Source organism: Trachurus japonicus, chromosome 17 (assembly GCF_045865225.1).
Source record: "Trachurus japonicus isolate A0001 chromosome 17, Traja_1.0".
Lineage (NCBI taxonomy): Eukaryota > Metazoa > Chordata > Actinopteri > Carangiformes > Carangidae > Trachurus > Trachurus japonicus.
Window position 1 is genome coordinate 33,010,256 of NC_140923.1, and position 19,565 is coordinate 33,029,820.

General features: G+C 41.3%; 1 protein-coding gene across 2 annotated transcripts in view; it reads left to right on the forward strand.

Moving 5' to 3' along the window:
• The first annotated feature begins 4,454 nt into the window (after window positions 1-4,454).
• The window catches only part of kmt2cb (lysine (K)-specific methyltransferase 2Cb), a 61,106-nt gene continuing 45,995 nt past the window's right edge, over window positions 4,455-19,565 (forward strand). The window contains exons 1-7 of one of the 2 annotated variants that reach the window (XM_085803805.1): window positions 4,455-5,495; window positions 10,017-10,205; window positions 14,860-14,948; window positions 16,371-16,518; window positions 17,284-17,490; window positions 18,945-19,054; window positions 19,222-19,331. In XM_085803805.1, coding sequence (XP_085659931.1) covers window positions 10,018-10,205; window positions 14,860-14,948; window positions 16,371-16,518; window positions 17,284-17,490; window positions 18,945-19,054; window positions 19,222-19,331 — 852 coding nt within the window. In that variant the 5' untranslated portion in view covers window positions 4,455-5,495; window position 10,017. The remainder of the gene's footprint in view (window positions 5,496-10,016; window positions 10,206-14,859; window positions 14,949-16,370; window positions 16,519-17,283; window positions 17,491-18,944; window positions 19,055-19,221; window positions 19,332-19,565) is intronic. The other variant, XM_085803806.1, reaches the window with a different exon arrangement.

Genomic DNA, 19,565 nt, shown 5'->3' on the forward strand with positions numbered 1-19,565 from the left:
TGAGCCTAATTTTTACAACATACTACAGTTCTGAAGTGTGTTCTGCATGTTATTATAGGAAATAATTATCTGGATGCGCAGGGAATTCATATGAGCTGGATTCTACAATACCTGTTCTCTTCTGCAGACAAAGAGCCCAGCCAGCATCTGGTTTCATGTTTCTTGTCTCTTCTATTATGTTAATATGATCCATCTGCTCACCTGGTAGCTGTCTGTCCTGTTATTCTGCAACTGCCTCTGCAGCTGCCTTCTGCCCTACCTCCAGCAGCATCAGTGCTTTGTCTCTACGAGCCTCCTATGAGAAATATGCTGCAAACTGAAAAGTACGGTAGATGTTAACCTGAAACTCTGATGTTATCAGCTGTCTCATTCTTGCTGCAGGAGCAAGATAATGATGTATGATATTTCACCAGAATTTTTTTTTAAATCCATCTATCTAGTTCGTATCACTTCACTTGCAATGTATTCAGTAATGGTGCATCTTTTATACATGTTGCCTATGTTGCATTGTAGAATGCTTTGCAAATGTCACGGTTTGCATATAATGAATCAGGAAAATGTATGTATCACATCAACTCAGAATCACCGTAAGGAAAACAACCACCAAGCATAAACAGAAGGCAATTATTGAGAATGAGCGGCATAGCAGATCCCTTGCATTTCAAGGCTTCACACCCACATGATGACTTGCATGGCTAGTAAAGTGTAGGTCATTAGCCTGGAATACGCCTATTTTATCTCCCAGTCACATAGTGCCTCGGTATTCTCTTGAAAATTTGTCTTTAACGCTGATAGCCGAAGGGCATCAATTAAGCTCAACAACCAAAGAAGAGATCCTGCAGCATTTATCCATTCAGCATGTAATTATGTTTTATTTTTGCTGAAATGACTTACTGTATTACAGCACATTTGTCTTCTAATAATTGCATAAACCTACATTAAAGATCCATATATGTTTAGGTAGGCAAAATACGGTGCGGAGAGTCTTGTACAGAATTGTCCACCTAAGCAAAATGTATTTTTACCTTGTACTAAACAACTGAAAATCATCCCAGAAATCCTTGCAGAACATTGAAGAATATGATTAGTTTGGGTGAGATACCTCAGACACATAGCTTAATTCTGTCATCAGGCTGCTCATCTCATTTATATACATTTATAAAAAATAAAAAAAATTTAAACTCATATTTTACAGTAAAGAAATGTTTTTGACTTACTGGTAAGTGAGGGAAATAAAACCACCAGTCCGGTTTGAATATTGTTAAGCACCTGAAGTTTTACATAAAAAATAGTAAAAAGAGGGAAAGGAAGAAAAAGACAGATTGCATTTTTTATGCTGACCTGTACTTGGCAGTTTTATCATTCCCAGTGTTGTAAAACAGACTCATGCTGCCCTCTGTCTGTAATTTACCAAAATGCATCTCTACCCTAAACACATGAACATTTTTGATATTGTTTTGAGAGAAACATGTGCTCTAGCATCATATTAAATGCTGATAAATCCTACCTGTTTGTCCGACTACAACACACATCTGAAATAAATCTCTATCAATTGGTAAATTAAGTTCTAGTCAACACATAAAATAATTTATTGCGTGAGTAGTAAGTGTCAATCACCTCTGATAGTGACTACAAACTATAGTCTTGAGTCTAGGTCAGTAGGTCCAACCCAGCTCAGATTAGGCTGACGGGAGTAACACTGATACACCACTGAGCAGCAGCTTGGTGTGTTTCGAGGTAATTAGGTCAATGGTGGTTAGTGGTGTAAACACACACCAGACCAAAGGTCATAATTTGTGACTCCTTTCCGTGCTGTTCTCCTCACACTTCGCAGGCATTAGCCATTACTGGGGAATGAATGATTTATAACACATATAAGCAGCTTGAATTATTAGAGCAAGGACAATTGTCTTATCAATTTGACTGCAATTATTGACATAAATTAATCTAGTCTGAAGAGCTGTTGTAGTCAATATCTCCATGTTTTGATGAGGAATTAGATGATGAACAACAACCAAATCAAACTCGATCCACTCCATTAGGACTTGTGTGTGATTAATACATTCATTTTAAAGCAAAATAATAATATAATAATCCACTACTTAACTGAAATTTCCAAATGACCTATGCATGTACCAATGTACCAACTCTCGTCTGGACTAAAATATATTCCAATTACAGTATGAAGCTCATTTGTGCTTAGTGTTAAAAAATTGTTCTTAATGGTTATGTTTTACCGAAAAAAAATAATGTCTTACTTGCAAAGCTTGTTTTCTCTCTCGATTCAAATTTCAGTGACTGCATAAAGCTCCTACATGATGTATGTGATTATGCTGTATTCAGCACTTGTATAGCCTACTTTTCTATAAACTGTCACCTCTATCCCTTTGAATTGGGTTTGTGTTGCGCTTGCCCTTTATTCTCTGTATTAATAGCTTATTTGACTTTTACTATGGCATACTAGGTTTGGATCCCTCTTGTATGCATGTCATCTACAGGCTACATTATGTCTAATTACAGAGGAAAAAAATAACATAAAACGTCTTTGAATCCTCAAGCACAGATCTAGCCACACATGATGGTGTTACTGGGCACCCACCACCTGACATCTGTAGACGATGGTCAGTGCCACTAGATGTCACACTGAACCACCAGCATCTCTGACTAAAACAATTGCCTCTCAGCCTCCATTAGGCCTCAACACCCCCTCGTCCTCCACCCTCCCCCTCTCGCAGGCCCTTCGCGTTTGCCAGCCAGCAATGTGTTAGAGACAACCAGTGGGAAGCGCCACTAAAGCACACAACAAGAAGCATGAACTGAAAACAGTGGCCATGTACATGTAGCTTCAGTTATTAGCCTTTGCTAGCATTGCACAAAAAGGCACTGCAACATTTATGCATCCCATTCATAATGTAAGCAGCCAACTAGCTTAGCTTAGCATTGTCCTGTAGCCTAACTAATGACAATAGACATGCAGCATCATGCAGCACAAGATAGGCTACTCACATTTAGGAGGAGAAAGGCCAGGGTCGAGTCAGGTTGGACCCTTTAGCAACTGGTAGGCTCGTCTATCCCCGTGGACCCAAACCGGTGCTGACTCCATGGCCAAACTGGGAGGAAGGGTCAGCTGGTTGACACTGATGAGGGTTTAGAAACTTTGAGGTTATTTTGACCTATGGTTTTGACAGACCATATTCGGACCAAGAGCTCAGTGGCCCACTCTTACATCTTTCTTTGTCTGGGGCCTTATTGCTTAAAATTGTGTTTTCTTGTTCAGGAGCGGAAATTGAGTGCAGGTGAAATTCACCTGGATGCTGCGGTGCGTCATCGTCACGCATGTGGGCGTGGCCTGTGTGTTTGTAAAGATGGGGGAGGCCAAACTGGGACTCATGTGCACACACTAGCCTATAACAAAAAGAAAGGGTAGGGAAACGAGGAGGTGTTTTCTTTGCCCCATGGTGCCATTACTCAACAATATTTCACACAGAAAATTGTTGTTCCTTTGAAGAATCTCTTCTTTTTGTTAATGGGATGAAATTATTTTTCGAAACCTCTCTCCTATGAGCGCTCATACGTAATCTGATTACTGTTAAATTCATAACATAATATAACATTTATATTTTTATACCTTTCAAAACACAGATTATCTTTAGTTTTTCCCATTTAAATATGTCACTCATTCGTATAGTGCTATTTGATTTGTTTGTGTTGCCCCCCCCCCCAAAAAAAAAAAAAAAAAAAAAATGTAAACACTGTGCGTCTTGCCTTGTATGTGCCAGCAGGGGGAGCTCATAGTCTGTAGGAAAGGGGTGCCAAGGTTTACCAGGTTTACCATTTAAAGGAATAGGGCTGTGTTTATTTCCAGTTAATTTCGTGGGGGCTTTACTCGAAGATAATTATTATGTAGTGACGAAAAGAGCTCCGAAGGCATAGCACTGGTACATACGAAATATCTACTGTCTCCATAAGATATTATGTACAGCCGCTGGAAGCCGACCCCTGTGGGCTTTTCCGAAATTTAACCCCTGCGTGAACAGTATGTCGGCCTGTTTGCAGGCTACCTCTACCATATATACTTCATGCAATGTCTGCATCAGTGCACAGACGAGTGTGTACGACAGAGAAACAAAGCAGGGAGGGAAACGTTGTGTTGGGGTTAGTATCTGGAGGGTGCATTTGGTCGTGGTCTATCTGAGTGGATGGTATCAGGACGAGCCCTGAACAACCACAGGATTAATATTAAAGTTAATCATTATTTTCCGTTTCCTCTTGCTGTGGAGAAGGCTGATGACAGCTGGAGTCACTACTGCTGCTACTGCCGGCGAAAGATTTGCATGAGCTGAAGCACCAACGCTGGACAAATCCTGCTCCACAAAAACCCTCCGCTCCAGGCTCCATCTTTTCGAGCCCTCCCAAGCCATTATTTTATTTACTAAATGCCCATATCCCTCCGCAGGGTCAGAGAGTATTTTGAAGAAATTGTCAAATGGTTTGCGTGGTTTTATTTTCACCGTGCTGTCATATTGGTGTTATTAAGCGCGTGTTGGACTCACGAAACATCCCTTTCTCGACGAGTCACGCCGATTTGGTAAGATTTGCGAGCCGTAGTTGTGGCAGTGGGAGGTGGGTCTAGTTTTTTGAAGAGCCCTACCAGGGGCTGTGCTCCGGTGCCACTTATCATTAGATATGGCCACCGTTACAGAGTACACCGAAGCGTCATCTTCAACTTAATTTTTCTGATATTTCGTAGCAAAAATACACAGTTTTGGCCAGTGCGGCGGGTGGGATGTCGTTTTTGGCAAGCTAATGTTTGTTTCTACATGTCTAGGGAGGCGGTTGTTGCTGCGTGGCAGGCTTAACTGTGAGAATCTCCTAACTGGCCGCTTGGTCCCGCAGCCTGTCGCAGCTGAAGAAGAAAATAGAGCCAGTTGCCAACCAAGCGGTCGGCGAGCAACATTTACTGTGCGCGTCGCTGCACCTTCACCGAGGAGGATTCACGTTTAAAGTTTCATTTTACGGAGTGTTGACTTTTGCAACCGCTTGGATTTTTTTTCTCTTTTGTTGCTTTGATTTGTTAATACGTTAATGGTAAGATTGTTGGCCGTAGACTTGGGTGGCTAACACCAACTAGCTCTATATAACCCTAACTCGTGCGACGACAGCTGTCATTGGAGAAAGGAAAGTGATCCCCCCTCCTCTCCTCTCTATCCTCCACACACACAAATGCGTTTGCCAGTGAAGCCGTTTTCTGTTGGATTTACATCATCTGCCTTTCCATCAAATGGGCAAAGTTGGGAATAACATTGCAACCTTGGAGTATAATGATATGCGTTATGCATTTCTGAGAGCTGCGGTGTTGCTTCATTGGAGAGAGGCTAGCTAGCTCAGTTAGCCTGCTAGCCAGCTAGCTGGGTGATAAAAGTGCGACGTTTCATCTCCCCCCACCAGTATTTTGGACATGAAGAGGATAATTCGCTATTCATAGGGGCTGGAAGGTAAGCAGTTAAATTGTTTTTACGTGTGAGCTATTTTTCGTTAGGCATTCACCTTTTGAAGCAAAGCTGAGCCAACAGTATCCACCTCCAGTCTGATGTTGGGGGTTTGTCGCCGCCTTGGCTTTCATGACTCAGACTATCACACGGAACGGGAGCGTTGAATAGACCGGTCCATGGGTGCTATACCATCAGAAATAGGAGGATAAAATCACGTTTTAATGGCTTAACATGACGTACAGCCTCAATGGACGCATACGTCTCTTATTACAATGTAACAAAAAGCAAAAAAATCCCAAAGCTTACGTCATTGTATAGCGTATCATTATCACTTTTTGTGTAGCATTGTAGTTCCCCAGAACAGTTCCGTTCCGTTGAATAGACCGAGCCTTTGTGTGTATGTGTGTGTGTGTTTATGTGTGTGTATGTGTGTGTGTATTGGGCACAAATGCTCCCCACCATTGCCTTAGCTACTCCACTTGGAAGTTGTTGGCTAACACACTGTGTGGTTAAGTTTGCCATCATCCACATCATTGCACGTTAGCTGCTGGACAATTAAAACGCTGAAAACATTAATAATGTTTGGTGTTTTGGTGTAGGCGTTACGAGCCCAGTGCGATGAGTTGGCCAACTAACTGCAGCCATGGGTGAAAAAAAAAAAAACCTGTTTGCTATGTGAACCTCCTTTCTAAGTTTACTGTGGGAAATGTGTCTGAAATCCGAAATCAGTCCAACCATTGTCAAGATACCTACCGAAGATGGATCAGTTTCTTTGTGCATTTTCTGTCACATCTTAGACGATGTCAACGTTACTTTTGTGTGTGGTCGACAGAAAGAAAAGGCGACAGAGTTCAACACAACAGGCTAGCTATCGTTAGCTGTGTGCAACTGCTTTGTGCCCAGGCTTGAGTTAACAAAAGCTAACGTTAGCATGTCTACAATTGTGCCCATGGTGGTCGTGACTGCTCACTAGTCATCACCAGATCCTAACCACGGATGCTCCAGCAATATTCCTTGTCCTCATCACTTTCTAATGAAGCGTACCTGCTTGTAAGCTTGGTTATAAAATGATCCTTATCCAACTAAAATTTCTACCCCCTTGTGTTTTAGGGGGACAGTCTTAAGACCCTGTTTCTGATAAAAGGATGTAAGCTCAGATGAATGATTTTTTTCCATAATTGTACTGACAGTCAGTAACTGTTGTAATGACTAATATTTCTTGTGGAGTTTGGTGGTGTTGGACCGCCATCTGTGCACAGAGCCTGGAGGCTGGTGTAGACCAGTATAAGCATTAAGAGAAGGAGAGAAGCACCACACTTTGCCAGCAAAAGATGGTGTGAGCTCTGCAATGTCGAATTGAACACATCGAGACCCCTTCTGGCTCACTGATACAAAATGTCTGATTAATTGTGGAAATAACCTAATAACTTAAGCACAGAAAAGTTGATTTTGTCATGATTCATTTTAATTATTCGTCATAATGTATTCTGTTGTAATTACATCTTGGTAGAGGGGGAAAAAAGCTTGCAAAAGGCTTTCATAGATTTTTGAATTAACTCGTATAGGGAAACTATCACAAATTCACTGGAAGGAACTTGTCTGCTTCTGAAAAGACGGATGTTTTGCCAAAATGAGGACTTTGCAGCCTTTACAGTGATGTGAACCTTAGTATCGATATTCAAGTGAAAAATGCACATTTTGAAAGATGTCCATCATTATGTAAGATTAATTAGAATATTTATCACAACCCAGCTAGGCTTAATTTTGATATTTCCACATCTTTCATACTGCATCACTGTCTGGTAACAGAAATTGGTGAAGTACAAAGTCTCTCATGGTACGATACAGTCATGCATTAGATGTCATATAAAAACAGGAACCATTTTTCAATTGCAAGATTTACTATATGTTGAGGTTCATGTTTGCAGGATTTTTTTCAAGACTGCAAAGCAAAGCCGCTGGAACAGCCTTGGCTTATTAAGCAGTCATAAATAATGTGTTGGCAAACAGTTACCTGCTCATATTGTCACCAGACACAAACCAACATGAGCATCCCATTGGATAGTAGTGATACTGTTTGTGGAATGTGAATTTAGTCTTCCCAATTGCCTTTTACCATATGCACCGGCTGCAAAGAGTCTTTAGCTAGCTGGTTGCTCAAATTTCTTCATAGGCAATTGTTAATGTTGTTCTCGTCCAAGTTGGGTATGTAGTTAAAAGCAGCAGCTGCAGACAGTCATCACTGTCTATGCCAAATGGGTTCTGATGTGAAATTAGCTCTTCGACAGAGCAAGCAGACTATGGAATCATGGAATTTATGCACGTAAGTCATAAAATAGAAATTTGAAGCCTGAATACTCTTAAGTTGTTTGCAATTTTAAAGCAAATATGGAGCCAGTATGTTCTATCAGATGTACATGAGATAGTTGTAACTGAAAAACAGATGAAACCGATCAACTTGATGTTGGTTCTTTTTCACAAACCGCTGTGCTTGTTTACTGTTCATAATCAGTTACAATTTGATATTTGCAGGCATGCCAACCAATAATTAGTGAAAATCTTAATTTACATCATGCAACAGTTTAGCTCTGTGTTGAATAAAATACTTGATACGCTGCATCGCTTGCCTGCAGCATGCACAAAGTTGTAACCGCACTGCCTTATTGGGAGAGGGTTGATGTTCACAAGACACATTTCAAAGCAGCTATTAAGCACATAAAGAGAAAATCTCTTTCACAAATGGGTTTTAAAAATGGTACATACAGAGGACACAAGGTAGCCAGCGGAAGATGTACCCTCCACCTAATGACAGAATGTCTTTTATAAGAGTCGCTCCAGTTGAGTTCCAGAGACTCACAGAGTCTAAGCCAAGATGCACTGGAGCTGCTATGGCAGCATTTGGTGGCCCAACACCCTGTTAAGGCAGTTAATGTTGGTTTTTCCTTTTAATTTGGCATCTACTGTTGGATTTTACTTGCAGTGGTGAGCTTTCCACAGTGCAGTCAAATTGCATAAGATACTGTTTGAAAACCAAGTGAAATGACCAGTGTTCAACTTGGCTGGTTTCCTCATTAGCTATAGAAGCAGTGTTTTTTGGATTAAATTTTAATAAAGGAACACAGAAACACACATTTTGGTTAATCGCAACACGTGTCTAATGCATGGAGCACCACAGTTGGATGCTAGGTGTCATTTGCAAGCTCGGGTAATCATATTTACCAAACAAGATGGTCAGAAAAATACAAGCTTTCCCTTCGTTTTATATTTTTTCCAATAACAACTTGGAAGAAATGTCCCAAATTTGTTCCATGGCAATTGAGAGGTCCAGAGTGGTAGGATTGTGCCTCAGGTGGAAAGTGTATGTCACCCCATGAAAAACTGTATGTGCGTACAATGCAAATACAGTTTTCTTATTTGTGTGAATTTGACTGTTGAAGGTTGATGCAAACAACCAATGGACATGTTCACTTGGTGTGAGTCATAATTTTAGTAAGTCTGTCCCACTGATTTTGCAACAATTATCCATAATGGCCTAACTCAGACAAAGATGTTATGTAAATGGTATAGATTTTTTATTTTTTATTTTTTTGCAGGTACCAGATTTGTTATCATATTGCTATTTCACACCATCATGGTTTGCACAACTTAAAGTGATTATGAATCAGTTTACCTTTGTTTTTCCAGTGCACTCTCGGTCCACCTTTTAAATTTCACTTCACATTGTAAAATGCAGCCTAGTGGTAGCATTCACCATATGTACCATTGAGTGGTTTGTAGTGGGTTTTCTTTTAGTGGGTGGGTTGCAGCAAAATAGAAAACCTGGGGCGGCTGGATATGGAGTGACTGCAGAATGCTTTGAGAAAGAGGTGGAAATTGCTCCACTCTGCTCACATCGGGTGAGCACTAAGCTGAACATTTCTCTGCCCAGAGTTGACCATTTTTTCAGCTCTAAGTGCACAGGGTTATTCTGCACGAAATGCAGAAATCTCAGTTTGGATGAAAGGTAAAGACACTGTGGGCACATGAACAGCATCCAAGATGCTTAAAACCCAGTGATATGATCAGAACTAGTTGTCTTTCACTGCCAAGATGGATACCCAGAGAGTTTTAATCTGGTGACCTAGGATCAAGCAGAACTGAGAGGGATACAGTTTTGGGAGTATTTAGCAGAAATGATTCCTAGTTAAGTCGACATCATCACATATAAGCTATTGAACATGCAACAGTTAAACTCAGGTTCATTTATACTGACCAGCTTTTGACTAGTTGAATATGCTTACTGTATGTCAACAATTGGAGAAGTCAGTGAACTACGCTGCAAGCCTGCAACCAATGCTTGTTCTTTCATCATGAAGATTTTTTTTCTCTCTGTTCCTTAAAAGCTTGTCAAGAATATGACATCAGCTGGGATGGAAATTGGCACCTGTCTTTCCACTTCCTGTTAGAAAAGCTGCGTCGATTTTCAAAACCTACATTACCTGCCATTCAATCACATTTCATGATCTTTCTCACCTTTTTTTTCAGAATGTCATCAGAGGATAAGACTGTGGAGCCCTCTGACCAGGGACCCTCGCCGCCCTCCAGCAGTGTAGGGGCCACGTCCACAGGAAGTCCTGCCCACGCAGACAAGCGACCACGTGGCAGGCCGCGCAAGGATGCTGCTGCCATCCTACCCCAGGCACCACCCTCATCCATGCCTAAGAACAGAAAGAAGTAGGTTTTTACCTCAACATTTTTGATTGTTGTGTGAATGTTTTATTGTCCTGCACCTTTATGGTGCCCAGACCATTTGTGCATGTAAGACCAACAAACACTAACAAATTTATCATGCAGCAGTGTATTTGACCCATTGCGATGGTCGTTTCATGTATACAGTCATGAAAACGCTCCTTTGATAGATGATTAAAACTAAGTTAAAGTGCACCATTTTTGAGAGTAAAACAAGACTGAACTGGGCACATAACCCAGAAACAAATAAGAGACAGCTGTCTGTTTAAATTATGCATCAAAACATTTAAAACAAGAAAGTTCTGGGCACAAATCGACCTCTGCCCAGGAGTTATCATATATTAAGTTAACCTTAGCATATCTGAACAAATGCAGACATAATGGACAAGAAACATGCTCCAGAATATCTATGGCATCTTATCACGTTGTTTGTTATGAGTCATTTTTCCTGCCCTGAATTACCACAGCTGAGTTAGAACTAGTGTCCATATTACACTAGTTCTCACAAATGCAGCATATTCAGTGTTTTCTTGGTTGAATGCAGAATATTTGATGGTGTTGCCATTGCAGAAAATGCAGGATGTTCAAAACTGGTCCTGCTCTGGCCACTGAGCTGGCAGCAGTTTTATTTTGGCAGGGTCTATGGGTGAAATTCATTATGATGTAGGGTTTTTGGGGGGTCCACTGCAGCTCTAAATAATTTCCGACAGAAATTTCTTATGAGGCATTTGTGCAAGATACCTGGGTTCTTTGTGACTCCCATAGCAACATATAATACAGCTTAGAGCTGCTCTGGTATAAAATGCCCGCAAGGTTCTTAACTCTCTCCTTAGCCTGTCCTCTCAATCAATCTTAATACCCAGCCTCCCAATGGATTGTTTAATCTGCAAGCATCCAGATGATGCGTTAATGCCACAGTGGAAGGATGACCTGGGACAGACTTGAATTGCATCATGTTGAGGAACAGGTCAAGAACAAACCAGAAATGTGTTCCTCTTGTAGTTACTTGTGTTGCAATGGTCAGTGGCGTTGTGGTCAGAATCAAGACTATAGTTGCTTGTGTAAAAATCGGTTTGAGATAAGACTGCAGATAACAGCTAAAATGTTTGAAACTGTGAGAATTTGAACCGCAGCACCTCCAGAACAATCCTCCACCTCCACCAACTATCAACAATTACCAGAGTTGTACCAGGGGCTTTAGCCATCACCATACGCCTTTATTTCTAATAGAGATGCTCACAAGAATAAAAGACTAATGCAAGGCCCTTTTTAAAAACTAGATGAGAGACCAAACTACACTGCTATGTGACGCACTATGCTCAATCACAACACTCTATCCGTCTTGTGTTCAGACCAACTGGCTGCTTCTTCTAATAAGTATAAGCAATATGTATAAATAAATATTAAAATTTACCAGTGTTAAGTGTAAAAGCCAGTTTGCCTGTGACAAAGGAGGATGTGTCATAAATCGCTCTGCTAGACCTGGTTGTTGGAATTTACTCGATTTGCCCACGCTCCATCTGCTAGTCAGTCCATTTCAGAAAGGCACTGGTCCGTGTCAGGTTTTCCAGGCTGCAGTCTGCTAGCTGGGACTACTTACCATGGCATTATTTTCACCTTTTCTCTTCCCCCCCTCTCTCCCTGTGGTGGGACTATGGAGAGGGGTGGGAGGGGAGGGGGGTTGTGCAGGGTATGGGGTTGAATGTTAGTCTTGATCGTTAGTCAGAGAAATAACTGGCAGTCTCAGTGCTGAAATTTGATGCTTTTAGCTTTGTTACATGTAATTACAGTTCAACGTTGTAAAGAGGTCACTACCAACTACTTTGTCTGCATACACTAGGTTGTGGTCATAGATGAAAGTGTCACACACGGCCACTTCAGTGTCATTAGTTATAGACCGTAGAAGTGTTTGGTGTGAGCATGTCAAAGAAAGCATGTGTTAGAGAAGGTGTGGAAAGTATATGGCTGAAAGATGTAAATGGGTTTTTCTTCTGCTGTGACGCTAAACACGTTGCTGCATACGTAGCTGTCTTACCTGCTTTCGTGTGCTTATCAGGTGCAGTATAGTTTTGAACATGTATATATTTGCAGTTTGATTATATAATTTCACTGTGTTGTGTACAAGCTTCTTGTCTCATTGTTTACAAAGATTGATCACAGAACTATGTATTGTATATGTTGTTGTTGATTTGCAGTGATTTGTTAGTGCAGATGCCGTTGTTTTTTGCTGTTGTTTTTCACTGTTGTTTATCCATGTCCAATTTTATCATATCACATTCAGACATCAATTATGATTATTAATCATGGAAAAAATCCAGTTCCTTTCCTTATGATAACTGTGTAAATTTTGATCAGGTCACGTGCAAAGCTGTGATCCAAAGTACAGCGAGACAGTCCACATTTGACTCGACAACACAAAAAGAGCTCTTTGTTAAGATCCAGTCACTTGTTTCCACCTTATCAAGATTTTTATGTTTGAGTCATGCTTACAGGTAATTATGTTTTTAGCCAAGGTTTGTTAGTGATCTCCTCCATCATTCTTGAGTTTTTGGGTAGCTCCTTATCTTGACATGGAAGTCATTAAGAGGGAGGGGTTGATTTGGCATCCAGCCATTTGTGATTTTTCTCTCCAGTGGCATTGAAAATTACCCCCACCCCCAACCCCACCCCCAACATCATTACTTGACGTTGCTATTTAATTTGTATCCATGACAATTATCCCCTCCACATGGCGCTTCCAAGATTTGGTTAACATAGCTCCCATTGGAGGATGCTGACACTGACGGATCTCTCCGTACTGTATGTGCTGGTGTGTGTGCATCTGTACGAGTTGGCACACAGGCACATGGTTGGAAATGTTAATGTGGTTGTCTGATTTGCTGACGGGGCACATTCACTAAGATATAGAAGGGGCTGCACTTTCTTTATAATGGTAAAACTTTTGTCGTGCTTTAAGACAGTGATGACATCTTCTGAAGAGATGTCCAGGCAGGGCAAGTGGAAACAAAGGCCACAATTACATGCAATTTTGTCCTCCAGAGGGCAGATCTTGAGAAGGGGCAGTAATGAAACATGAGAAGGGATATACTGAAAATGTTGTTGGATTAATCCTTGCTTGTTAATGACAGTGCAGTTTTGTTTTGTTTTTATTTTCGTTTTTTTTTTTCAAGCCCCAGCTTTTTATGTTAAACAAAAGAAACTTAAGTTCTCAGTAGAAAATAAAATGGCCAAATGAAAAGGTCTCTAATCGGCAACACTTTCAGTTTTATCAGGAACAATTTAATAAAGAATAAACATTAGATAACAAACACATGAGTTGCATTGGGTAAAGCTTTTTTGACAGTGCCTTCACTTTGTTTAATGGTATTATAGATGTAAAGCTGTATTGTTAAGTGCATCATTGTGATAAATCATTAGTCTGTAGAGACAAAGTTGCAGCACAGTGATAAATTATCTAGTCGTCTAATCTCAGCATGGCCCTTCTGAAAATGACTGAAATGACCAAATGATATTCCATTTGCTAATGATGAATTTACTTTGCACATGTCAGTGGAAAATTAGCTGGAGCACTGACCTTTTCACAAAGCTGCTGTTCTGAAAACATAACCAGCACCTTATTACTGATGTATGTTCAAACCCAGCTATGAGTTTGTCTGTTTTTTTCATTACAAATGACGATTAGATGTTGTAGCTGTTGTAGTGTGTGCGTGCGTGCGTGCGTGCGTGCGCGTGCACGTGCGTGTGTGCGTGTGTGTGTGTGTTAGTTGTGTGTGTGTTAGTTGATTTTGTTTATTTTAATTGGATGATATATTCATATATCCTGAACTGGGAATTAAATACAGTATGTTTAATCATGGTAGTTATTCCCTTCCATTATCATTAGAACAGGTGGTACCTATCCATTCACTTCCCATAAACAAGAATAATCAAATGTGCCAGTGTAATGGGAGAGTTAGTTTTGAGGAATTTGTTTCCAGGCTCATAAATGATGATTCCCTTTTTTTAATTGTAGTTTGGAATGATGACTCATTCATTCATTCGTTTTAAGATATACCTTCATGATTACACAAATAATCCTGTGGATATGATTGACAACTCCAAACATGACTCATGCACATTCATGATCAGATATTTGTTTGTGTTCTTCTAAATTACAGAGCTATTATCACATAATAAGTGATGTCTGTGTTCTGATTTGAAATTCAATAAGAGCATGTTCAGTTAGACTCTAATGAGTTGTCATTCCTCAAGGGAAATGATAAAGGTACTTGTTCCATGTTGCACTTAGGATGAACACAAGCATCTTATTATTTTTTTTCACTCCTCACTGCAGTACATTTTGAGTACTGACTGATTGAGTCTTTCGAGCAGATTGTCCAAACTGGCCATCTTCCATCTATAACTCCCCATATTACCAGTCTGTATTATACCACCCCCCCAACCCCCAATCTATTGCCCTTCTGCCTTACCCAGCGGCTTGAGTGCCTCCATTAAAAATCAGTGACAGCTGTGACTATATTTAACTAATTCATGACTGCATCACCACCCCCTCTCATGAGATGAGCCCAGACACTTTTCCTTGTGTTGTGTTCTTTTTCACTTCCACTGTTTATGTATTTGTTTTTCTTCCTTGCCCTAGGGGTCGCACCAGAGGGAGAGTTGTTGTGGATGAGGAGGACAGCATGGATGGGACTGAGATAACAGAGTCCATAGGCCCTCAGGACACAGGTGAGACTTCCCTGTTTTTTTGATCCATTATGTACATGTTGGGTCTGCCGGGAGTAATATAAGACTTGAACTTAGCGCATCTAGGCGGCCTCAAGCAGGGAGTGCTTCAGAGGATATTTCAGTAAAGGTAAAGGAGTCTCCCTCTCCTGGAAAAGAATAGATGAGAGCTTTTTTTTCTTGGCACCTCATGCTTCTACTTCAGGGCTATAATTGAAAGGGTTTAGCTTGAGCTGTGAAGCTGCAGTGGGTTTGTATTTTTTTTTTTTTCACTCCTTACTGCTTCCATCTCTCCTCCTGCTCCGAGATTGGCATTGAGGTGCAGTGGGAAAGAGCCCAAGGCTAATGCCCTCTAAAAGCTTTTTAAAATCCCATCAGTCTCTCCAGACCCATTTATGTGCTTTTTTTATGTGTGTACATCACATCATGTGACCATGCCTCCCATTCTCATACATCTCAGCGCTGCCCTGTTGCTGTGGTGGAGATATTGGGGAATCAAATTCTGCCGGTGGCTAGCTTTTCTTTTATTAGTTGTAGTTTAGCTTACACCAATAACTGGTAACTGGCTATCAGTTTTAAAATGTAAATTTTCTCTAATGAAAATGACATGCTCATTAGAACGATGTTATTGCTAAATATGATATTAGGTTAAGAAAACAAAGGGATATTACATTCCCCCCTCATATCCCCAGACTGTGAGAAGTCTTTCACAGGTAGATTTGGTTATTAGGAGGTAATGAGCTTGAATTTGTCCTTGTGTAATTCCACTGGATGACACTGAATCATTACGGTATTAGCCTAATTACATCGCAATGTAATGTTAATAAAAATGTTGCATGGCTGAAAGTCTCAGTGAGAGGCACTTGTGGGAGTTGTTTAGCGTGATTAGTATGGTGAACTTGGCCTTTTTTTTTTGTAATTTAGATCAAAAGCACTCGTGATAACAACAAAATTGAGTTGAGTTTTAATTCAGGCAAAATATTCCTCATTAATATTAAACCCCACTTCTTGAGACATTTTGGCAGCAGTGATTCTTGTTTTTTTTCCCTGCCTCTGTTGTTATTACTATTCTGTACCAGAGCTTGATGTTCCCAGTGGGTTTACTGTAATCAGTGCTTGAGCATATGGTCCCCATATTTTACCATCCTTCTCACTAATAAAGGCAGTGTTTTTGACCTGGAGGAAACTGACTAGAATGCAGTCAACCTGCCCTATGACAGCTTGTATCAGCCAGAAGCTGCATGCTGATTTTACAGTAATAATTGGCAATGAATTGAAGAGCAACTAACAGCACAGAGGCAAAGCGTGGAATGGGTTGCAGACAGTACTCACAAGTCTGCTGGGAGAATGTAATGGTTCATAAATTGTTGTTTGTTTACTGGCTAACTAATCATTTCATGTTTTTTTTGTTGTTGTTGTCACCAGAGACACAAATCCAGCCAGTGGAAACTGTGGAAGTGGTGACCAGTGAGGTGCCAGAGGAGGACAAGCCCTCTTCCCCTCTGGCCCAGAGCCCTCCAGCCGAGAGTTCAGCAGGACCATCTGTCTCAGCAAGTAGAGAAGTCAATAGCAGGTTAGAAACACTAAAACTTCCTCTGACCACAGTTACAAATGAGAAATTAAGATTTTTTTTCACTTTTTAATTAGCGTTAATGTGAACGGCTACACGCTCAGGCACTTGTATGCAATTGTGCGTGTGTGTCCAGCGATGTGGCATGCTGTTCACCTTGCTGTGTGCACATGCAACGGATGGATTGAAATGGAGTCATCAGCTGGTTAAGGCAGCACTCTCTTCCCAGGTGCCACTCTGGTAAAGGTTATAATCAATCTTCAGGCCTGTCTCTAATATTGATGTTTGTGATGGAGGGCAGACCAGCAGCTTCCCGGGGGATCTTATTAACAAGGCCATCTCATCACTTACAAATGTGATAAATATTTACAGAGCGTTTTTTTTTTCTTCTTTTTTCTTAACTTTCCATCTTTTGGCTTCTATTCTTTTTCTATTTACCACTCTTCTCCAAAAGCCTTTCTCACAAGGAATGTGCAATATCTCCAAAAACCAGTTATATGTGTATGGTGATGGTTTTTGTTTCCAACTCAGGTCCTTCATAAAAAACAAAACAACGAAACATGCTGAATTAACTGCTTTTGTGTGTTAAAATGAAGCACCTACCTAACAAAATCATCAGCGCTGTGTGTTTGTGTCTGTTGTGCCCAGACGGTTGTAATGCCATTTAAAAAGGAGGCCTTAATTCATGGTGACATGCATGGCCTTGTATTAAGTCACAGTAGGTATATATAATTAAACACCCCCTACCACCAATTTTCTTTGTTTCAGTGAGCGACTCTGTGCCTTCTGTTACTGCGGTGGCCGTAGCCTGCTGGGTCAGGGGGATCTGCAAGTATTCCGCACCACGCCTCAGTTCGAAGCCCTATTCAGCCACATGGGTGGAGGAGGCTCGGCAAGCGATAGCAGTGATGGTGATAAAACCACTCAGCCAAAAATGACTGGAGAGACCACCTCAGGACCGAGGGAAAAGACAAAGTAAGTAGGCTTGGCTGACTGTGTTGTCACAAATGGTTTGGCTGTCAGCGCTGATCAGGACAGCAAAGTTGTCTCTGGTGTCTCCCTGTAGGAAGCTAATGAGCTGCATGAAATCAGAATTTGTTGATGCCATCCCTACACCGATTGTTTGGTTGTCCCAAGCCCCTGTACAAGCTGAACACTGGTCAGGAAATAACAGGTGCTCCAGTGAAGTCCTAATTGTGGTTTTAAAAAAACACAACAATAACAATAATTATAATAATAATAATAACCTCCCTAAAAATGAGAATAAACTTGTTAATAAATGCGCACAATTTTTACATACAAGTTCACCCCTACACACAAAGAAACATGCACACACAAACACATGCAGACTGCACAGTGATAGGGCATCCCTGCTTGTGTTGTCATCCTACATTTGAGGACTAAATTATCACTTTGCATTAGGGGACATACTATCTGTCAGTGCCCTGAAGCTCAGGGATGCCACATCAGGTGATAGAAATCTCTCCTGTGTGTTGGTGGGTGTGTGCGTGTGTGTGTGTGTGTTGCCCTTGCATGCATGCACACTGTGCCAACAAAGGACCCTCCTTGGACACTTTTTGGCCAGCTGCCTAATTTGTTTTGGTCCTTTTGTAACCAATTGGGTGTCTCTCCGGGTTTCCAGTGACGTAATCAGCAGTGTGAGCAGTACAGGTCTGGCAGCGGGCCAAGCCAACCAGTAGCTGTTGTGTTGTTGCTGTGTGATTGGTCATTGGGGCCAGCCCTCGGTTGAACCGCGCAGTGGCGGAGTTGGGAGCCCAGGGCAGGGGGAGAAATTGTATATTGATTTGTCAGAGAGGCTGAGATGGTGAACAAAGGGGAAAACTGTGGAAATATAGGAGGTGGGAAAAGATCGTTTCAAAATTGGTGATGAAACTTTGGCTGGAAACAATAAGCTGTCAGGGCTGTTTGTCATGTTTGTGCCATCATGCTTCCAGAAGCTAGTCTCTTGATTTTGGCCGTTGGTTTGTTTACTGGAACTTAGGTCCTTTTTAAATGCTAATGCTCCCTCTCCACATTTTCCGCATGCTATGTGGCTCACTAGTTCAAGCCAGGGACTCAGAGAAACACATCCTTTTCAACAGACTTTATGAGACAGAACAGCCAGCCTCTTGTGCACACGCCAAACAAGATGGCCCTCTTCCTCCTCCTCCTCTCCCTCCTCCCCCACAGCTTTTTATTTGCTCTCTAACATTTTTCCCCCAGCTCATTCTCTCTGTCTTCATCTCTCTGCTTTTGTAAAAACTGCACATCGTCCTCTACCCTTTATGTCTCTGGTTTTGATTCATTTTTAAGTTGATTCATGTTGTCCCTGTCTCACATAGCAAATCTGTTAGCTGTCTTCGCCTTTAAAAAAAAAAAAACAACCTGTGCTGCCGTGCTTTCTTTGCTAACCTTCTCCTTTGTTACAGTGCGTCTGAAAGCTGCGAGGAAGAACCAGACCCAGCCAGTCGATTTTGGGATGAGCTTTCTCATGTCGGCCTTCCACAAGATCTTAAAGTCCAGTCTGTCTTTGAGTCAGGTAAGACCAACAGACTAAACCTTTTACTTTCTTTTAACAAAATGTAAATTAAATTAAATTGATGATTGCGTTGTCTGTAAAGCTAATTATGTTGATGTGAGTTTATTCATGTAATCTGGCTTGGACTCAATGTCATCATCATATCTTACATGTTTTGAAAATTTCAGGGCAATGCTGGGCACATCAGAGTTGTGCCTTGTGGTCCGATGGTGTTTGTGAGGGCGAGGGACAATCTCTGCTTAATGTGGACAGAGCCATTGACTCAGGGAGCACAAAGGTGAGTCAGGGAAGAACATCCATGGACTAATAGGTGTTAACACCATCTTAATGTGTTGGGGCAGAAGGGAGGGTCTGCCTCAGTGAGGCACAGCAAAGCTGATGGATCAGACTGGCTGGTAAAGGTCGGCCCGGCAGCGTGGATCTCTCAGTTGTGAAATGGAAAAGGTCACGCCACTCAACAGGGCTGAGCTCTCATGGCAGCTTAGCTCCCAGCGTTAGTGGTGGCACAGCT